Source organism: Electrophorus electricus, chromosome 4 (genome assembly GCF_041902795.1).
Source record: "Electrophorus electricus isolate QZ-2024a chromosome 4, ASM4190279v1, whole genome shotgun sequence".
NCBI lineage: Eukaryota > Metazoa > Chordata > Actinopteri > Gymnotiformes > Gymnotidae > Electrophorus > Electrophorus electricus.
In genome coordinates this window covers 31949743-31957500 of record NC_137500.1, presented here as the reverse complement: position 1 = coordinate 31957500, position 7758 = coordinate 31949743, and the positions used below count along the sequence as shown (strand labels likewise).

At 45.0% G+C, this 7758-nt stretch overlaps 2 protein-coding genes across 2 annotated transcripts in view; one reads left to right on the top strand and one right to left on the bottom strand.

The window, feature by feature from the left end:
• The window catches only part of cerkl (CERK like autophagy regulator), a 47060-nt gene extending 47008 nt beyond the window's left edge, over window positions 1-52 (top strand). Inside the window, exon 13 of the mRNA XM_027022298.3 lies at window positions 1-52. This exon is cut by the window's left edge and continues 1256 nt beyond it. The gene's annotated coding sequence lies outside the window, so the exon portion shown is untranslated.
• itga4 (integrin alpha 4) overlaps window positions 1-7758 on the bottom strand; it is a 32605-nt gene that overhangs the window by 4853 nt on the left and 19994 nt on the right. Inside the window, exons 16-25 of the mRNA XM_027022280.3 lie at window positions 7600-7752; window positions 6658-6734; window positions 5574-5724; window positions 5145-5243; window positions 4967-5043; window positions 2598-2687; window positions 2215-2302; window positions 1114-1221; window positions 623-748; window positions 406-531 (exon numbers count right to left, since the gene is read on the bottom strand). Coding sequence (XP_026878081.2) covers window positions 406-531; window positions 623-748; window positions 1114-1221; window positions 2215-2302; window positions 2598-2687; window positions 4967-5043; window positions 5145-5243; window positions 5574-5724; window positions 6658-6734; window positions 7600-7752 — 1095 coding nt within the window. The remainder of the gene's footprint in view (window positions 1-405; window positions 532-622; window positions 749-1113; window positions 1222-2214; window positions 2303-2597; window positions 2688-4966; window positions 5044-5144; window positions 5244-5573; window positions 5725-6657; window positions 6735-7599; window positions 7753-7758) is intronic.

The window sequence follows — 7758 nt, the reverse complement described above, 5'->3', positions numbered from 1 at the left end:
ACACACTCACACACACACTCACACACACACACTCACACACACACACACACACTCACACCCTCACACCCACACACACACACCCACACACACACACACACACACACACACACACACTCACACACACGCACACGCACACACGCACACACACTCACTCACACACACACACACACACACACTCACACACACACTCACACACACGCTCACGCACACGCACTCGCACACACACACACACACACACTCACACACACACACACACACACACACACACACACACTCACACACACACACACACACTCACACACACACACACACACACTCACACACACACACACACACACACACACTCACACACACACACACACACACACACACACACACACACACACACACGCACACGCTGCTTACGGGGTACATCTGGAGAACATCAGGGTTGAGCTCCACCTCCAGGTTGACAGTGGCTTCTTTACCAACGTCCATGTTGCCAAAACTGCACTCCACGGTGGCACAGGCGTCGTCCGCTGGGACGCAGAACTGTGCGGGGGGGGAGAGGGTAGAGGGGTGTGAGAGGCGCAGGGAGCGGTTGCGGATCAAACCTCAGCGTGGGAGTAGGTGGGAGCGTCACCATGCGTCTCCTGCTGCTCTTCGACACGAAGAAGACAAGCTCCTGTAGCACCGACGCCTTCGGAACGTCGCAGACGTCTTTCATGGGCAGAGTGCCGTTCTTCACGTGACATCGGCCTAAAGTCGTCTGTGTGACATAAAGGCATCCTCACGTTTAGCTTCACACTAAATAAGACACTTGGAAGCATTTACATAACATGTACATGTGACTAAAGAGCACAGAGGGGAACGCTGACCAACGCACGATCATCTTGTTCTGTTTATTTCTGTAGTCAGTCAAATTTATTTATGTATTTATTTTTACAACACACATTGTCATAAAGCAGCTTTACAAATGGGTCCAGATCCCTTGGGTTTAGTCAGAGTAGCCAATTTATTTCTGTGCTGCTCAAATATACAAGCTTCCTCACTACTGTACCATCTAATACAGTTACATCACGTAAAAGGTACAACTTCTACTGATGTGTTAGGGACTTTATTTTCCTGTCTCACCTGTAAGTCTCTGATTTGGATCAGTCTGTCCGGATACGGGGTGAGAACGTGAGGGATCTCGATTTGCACTTTTGTGTCGAGGGCTCTACTGGGACCAGTGTTCATGACCTGGAAATCACAAAACACACATTTGAAAAATCATATTCTCAGTGATGCAAGAAAGGAGAAGAAAGTCCTGGTACATGTGTGAGCCTGGAGGACGCGTGAGCCTGGAGGACGCGTGAGCCTGGAGGACGCATGAGCCTGGAGGACACGTGAGCCTGATAGACTCATGTACCTGGTAGACAAGCCTACTGCTGTGAAGGCGTTTTACATACATTACTTACTTTATCTATAAATGTTCTGGCAACAAATGTATTTGAACCATTAACCTTTATGTCTAGGTTTCTGTCTGAGGTTAATAATTGCTGTCAACCTGAGTGGAACAGAACAAGAGACCTGAATAACAGGAACCCCGCGTGTGCTTACAGCTGTCAAACGTGATGGCAAGAGTGGGGATGGAGAGGAACTAGGACCACGTGACCATGAACTAGGACCACGTGACCATGTACTAGGACCATGCGTGACCATGTTTGGGGCTGGCTCTGTGAGAAGCATTCAAATATTATTGTCTGCCTGAAGTGTGACTGACTTCCATCACAAGCTGCCGATGTGGGGCGCCTCAACCTGGGATACTGATGGGGTAGCTCCCCTAGAGACAAAAAAGGTCCTCTGGTCTCGACCTCGGTTTCAGATGTCGTGGACCAGGGAAAGCTCAGCACCGCCATCAACATCTCCGGTGTCAATCGGCAGAGAGACAACATTAGCGAATATAGATAATATTTGAGTGTTTGTGGGGAACCTAGTAGCGGAGTCTAAGACTGACAGAGGCCTCCAGGGCTAAGAGGGTCGCAAGACCGATGTTCAGATATAGAGCTCTAAGACCCAAACTCAAAAAGGTAGAAATACTGCCCTGAGAATTTGTGAGGTTGTTTAGTGGCTTCCTTTCTTTACCTCTTTCCTAACATGCCTCGTGTGCTGACGACTGTGCGCTGGATTAAACCGCAGACCTGTAGCAGAGTGGGGCACTGTGCAGGCTGCACCACTGACCTTTAACCTCACCTTAAATGTGTAATTGAAACGATCGGAGTAGCAGTCCACTGATGTCCGCGTGTGGTCTCCAAATATGAAAGATTTTGGGGACACAAACCTGCCCATCAGAGAGAATAACGGGTGTGTTAAATTCCCCTTAGCCCAGGACTGCCTGGGATTTACTGACACTGTGAAACAAAATGAAACTTCACAAAGGGTGAAAAGAATCGTTTTGATCGTTTTTACTCATTACAGTCATTTTACTGGGTTTCTGTTCTGAATCCTAAATGCACTTCAGCTCCAGTTTGAGTTACGAGTCATTCAGATCTCTTATCCTGAAGAAACCAAGAGGCAGGATCCAGCCACCGTTTCACTCCCCGCGTCGGGACATCCGAGCTGGACCCCAGACTCACCCATGGACGCTGAGGTCCACACCGTATTTCAGAGGCAATGTCAGGTAGGCCAAGTTGTCATGCAGAAGGTTCTTGTTCTCATAGTTCTCTCTGAAATAAAACACACACACACACACACACACACACACTCTGTGAGCCTGTTTGTGCAGACACATGATAGATAATCTAGACTAAATAAATAAAGGTTGCTCAGAGAAAAGGCATTTCTGAGCCAGCGGTGGATGTGTGAGCCTGGCCGACACCCAACGCTCCTTCTAACTGTAGATGTTCCACCATCATCAGTCACATCTACTGCTAGTCTCCTCCACAGAAAAAACTCTACTGATTATATATCTCAGTAAAGACCGCCTGGCAGGAGTTCTTAACGTCACCGACAGGAATTTACAAAGGTGATAATCAAGCCATCATTTTATGTAAATGTTAAATTTACACTTTCCTTTGATCCTTAGAAGGTAACAGCTCTTAAGATGATGCACGTTTCCTAACATAGAGTGGTGTGTTAAGGCCGTTTTTCATACTCTGCTGTTTGCATGTAGGAAGCTACAGTAAACGTACAGAAAAAAGTACAGAAAACGACATTTGATGCTGTTTATCAGGGCAGTCGAAGTTTATTTACTCCTAAAACAGACCAGGTCTTCTATAGACTCAGACGCGTCTGTTATTTTCTCTGTCTGAGTGATTCTAAGGGGCGGCGTCACTGGGCTGAGGGCGGGGCTCTGTGCTGGGCTAAGGGCTGGGCTCTGTTCTGGACTCAGGGTGGGGTTCTGTGCTGGGCTAAGGGCTGGGCTCTGTTCTGGGCTCAGGGTGGGGCTCTGTGCTAGGCTGAGGGCGGGGCTCTGTGCTGGGCTGAGGGTGGGGCTCTGCTGAGTTGAGGGCGGGGCTCTGTACTGAGTTGAGGGCGGGGCTCTGTACTGAGTTGAGGGCAGGGATCTGTTCTGCCCAGCGTGTAAGGCTTCCATCTATGTTGTCTTTGTGTTTCAGTATGAAGTTGTTATAATGATCAAAGATAATGTTCATTATAAATGTCAGGAGGCGTCTGGGCAGTAAATGTGTTCTTATGAGGGGTATTTTATGTGTAGGGTATGATTGGTTAAGGTGAGGGGTAGTTTATGTGTAGGGTGTGACTGGTTAAGGTGAGGGGTATTTTATGTGTAGGGTATGATTGGTTAAGGTGAGGGGTAGTTTATGTGTAGGGTGTGATTGGTTAAAGTAAAGGGTAGTTTATGTGTAGGGTATGATTGGTTAAAGTGAGGGGTATTTTATGTATAGGGTATGATTGGTTAAAGTGAGGGGTAGTTTATGTGTAGGGTATGATTGGTTAAAGTGAGGGGTAGTTTATGTGTAGGGTATGATTGGTTAAGGTGAGGGGTAGTTTATGTGTAGGGTATGATTGGTTAAGGTGAGGGGTATTTTATGTGTAGGGTATGATTGGTTAAGGTGAGGGGTAGTTTATGTGTAGGGTATGATTGGTTAAGGTGAGGGGTATTTTATGTATAGGGAATGATTGGTTAAAGTGAGGGGTATTTTATGTGTAGGGTATGATTGGTTAAGGTGAGGGGTAGTTTATGTGTAGGGTATGATTGGTTAAGGTGAGGGGTAGTTTATGTGTAGGGTATGATTGGTTAAGGTGAGAGGTAGTTTATGTGTAGGGTATGATTGGTTAAGGTGAGGGGTAGTTTATGTGTAGGGTATGATTGGTTAAGGTGAGGGGTAGGTTATGTGTAGGGTATGATTGGTTAAGGTGAGGGGTAGTTTATGTGTAGGGAATGATTGGTTAAAGTGAGGGGTAGTTTATGTGTAGGGTATGATTGGTTAAGGTGAGGGGTATTTTATGTGTAGGGTATGATTGGTTAAGGTGAGGGGTAGTGTATGTGTAGGGTATGATTGGTTAAGGTGAGGGGTAGTTTATGTGTAGGGTATGATTGGTTAAGGTGAGGGGTAGTTTATGTGTAGGGTATGATTGGTTAAGGTGAGGGGTAGTTTATGTGTAGGGTATGATTGGTTAAGGTGAGGGGTAGTTTATGTGTAGGGTATGATTGGTTAAGGTGAGGGGTATTTTATGTGTAGGGTATGATTGGTTAAGGTGAGGGGTAGTTTATGTGTAGGGTATGATTGGTTAAGGTGAGGGGTAGTTTATGTGTAGGGTATGATTGGTTAAGGTGAGGGGTAGTTTATGTGTAGGGTATGATTGGTTAAGGTGAGGGGTAGTTTATGTGTAGGGTATGATTGGTTAAGGTGAGGGGTAGTTTATGTGTAGGGTATGATTGGTTAAGGTGAGGGGTAGTTTATGTGTAGGGTATGATTGGTTAAGGTGAGTGTTATGTGTTATGGTAGTTTGTGGCTGTTTGTGGTAGTTTGTGGTTGTTTACCTCGTGGCATTTATACTGATGCTGAGATCTCCAGCGCTGCTGTTTTGGTTCACATCCAGCAGGAAGCTGATATTGAGCTGAAAACACAGTCAGTCATTTAGTGGCAGAACAAACCCAAACACGGCCGGAGTGTGTGTGGAGTGTGTGCAGAGTGTGTGCGGAGGGGGCAGATGGCTACCTTCGACAGTGAAGGGATGTACAGGTTCCCCACGCTGCAGTCAAGACCGACGTGTGTTTTGTTCTCCTCAACGACTTCACAGCTCACATATTTCTCCTCCTGCAGTCGCCGTCATGTCAGAGACATGATGATTATTAATGATTATTAAATATTAATGAGACATTAATTATTATTCACTCTATAACACAATTGAATGGTCTGATAACTTCAAAATTAGTGATCAAGCTAATGTGATAAAGTGATAAAGAAAAACAAAGGCAACAGAGTCACTTCTGAGTTTATATGTATCAGGTACATTCATATCAGCACCAGGGGCCCAATGATTCAATGATATTTATTTTTACCGCATTATGAATTTGGTAACTATGATATCGTGAGGGAACCAAAACATGCACGCCAAGTTTGTTGTGTTTGCGTCAGACCACTGACCGCGTCCAGGACTCTGATGAAGTGCAGGTTGGTGGGGAATCGGAGGAGCAGTTTGGGCAGAAAAGCGTCGTCTCCTATGTTGGCCAGTGTGGCGTTCAGCATGATGGTCTTCCCGTTTCCCAGTGCAAAATACGGCACGTTGTTGTGAGATCTGCGATAAACAACCTTTAATTCAGACTCCACAAATGTGCTCACACAGGATAAAAGATGCTGGATGCTGTGATTCAGATTAGGAAACCACCAATCCTGTGGTGGAATCTGGAATCGTGTGTGTTAAGAGCAAAAGGACAAACAACTGAACACCTGAACACTTCAACATTGTTTGTGGTTATAGCATGTGTTCATGAAAGGGTGCATGTGTATTTTTTTTTAAATCTACCCTAACCCTAACCCTAACCTAACCCCAACCCTAAACCTAACCCTAACCCTAAACCTAATCCTAACCTAACCTAACTGTAATCTAACCCTAACCCTAACCCTAATCTAACCCTAACCCTAACCCTAACCTAACCCTAATCTAACCCTAACCTAACCCTAATCTAACCCTAACCTAACCTACCCCTAACCTAACCCTAAACCTAACCGTAATCTAACCCTAACCCTAAACCTAACCCTAATTTAACCCTTACCCTAACCTAACTCTAATCCTAATCTAACCCTAACCATAACCTAACCCTAACCTAACCCTAATCTAACCCTAACCTAAACCTAACCCAACCATAAACCTAACCGTAATCTAACCCTAACCTAACCCTAACCCTAATCTAATCCTAACCTAACCCTAACCCTAATCTAACCCTAATGTAACCCTAACCCTAACATAACCCTAACCCTAATTTAACCCTAACCTAACCATAATCTAGCCCTAAAACTAACCTAACCCTAATCTAACCCTAACCTAACCCTAATCTAACCCTAAACCTAGTCTAACCCTAACCTAACCCTAACCCTAACCCAACCCTAAACCTAACCCTAATCTAACCCTAAACCTAATCTAACCCTAACCCTAACCTAACCCTAAACGTAATCTTTTCCCAGTTGCAGACATTCACAACAGACAGCAAGAAAAAAAAACTCATCTTACTGTGGTAGTACCAGATGTGCAGAAATCTGTAGGTTTGTTGAGCAATTTTCCCAGACGCAGTATCTGGCAAATTGTGTCTGTGAGGACAGGAACACACACACAAATACAGAAACAAAAATTTAAATCAGCAGAAGTAAACATCTCATAGTGGACAGTAATACAAACAGCAAGTATGTGAATTAGACCTGCAGTGTTCCCATTTCCCAAATGTCAAATTCTGTCTTTTCCCTGATTTTTCTATGAATTTCCCTGAATTTCCATGACCTACATTGAACAGACAAGCAGGCAGGTTTTGTTAAATGGGAAAAATAAACCATAACAACCACTCGTATGAAAATACAGCATTCATGTATTACATAATTCATGTGTGAAAATCTCTCGTTCTGAGCAGATCACGACCATTCGTCAGAAAAAAAGCAAAAGAAAGATGGCCTGTCTAGACTTTTCTGCTGTTTGAGCATCTTTTGTGTGACGTAAGTCCTTATTCTTAACCAGTGAACCAGTGTGTGTCCTTCACCAGCAGCTCTGGGGAAAGTTACGCTGGGCAGAATTAAACTGCGTTTAAAACCCTTTTAGCATTACTACACAGTCCACATCACCAAACCTGCCATGTCATATTTACCACGTTTATTATTCAGTCAACAAACACATGACTTGATTGTTGCTTTAACTCTTCGTTGACTAAAATGCTTGAGACGTGACAGCCCGTCTTTCCCCAGCTTATATCCACTGCAAACCCGAGTTCTTGTATCTGATTAAACTGTCTTCAGTCACTAGTGTCGAGTTAGGCAGGGCTACACAATAGCTAACCTAAAACGAACTGCAAAAACGTAATAAAATCATTAATCACAACTGTTTATGTAAGGGAGACTCTGAAAGGCAGGTGAAACGGGTGTACAGGTGTGTGGTAGGTGTGAAGTGTATGGGGGTTGGTGTCCACACCTTGTTGCTGACCAGGTTACTGAAGCCCTCTCGCTGCTGTAGAATGGGCGTGAGGGGGCGTGAGATCTTGGGACCAGCCCTCGCCACTCTGTGCTCCCCCAGCTCGTACTCCACCTCAAAGTGGACAGGTGTGAAGATGTCACGAACATCCCTCTGCAA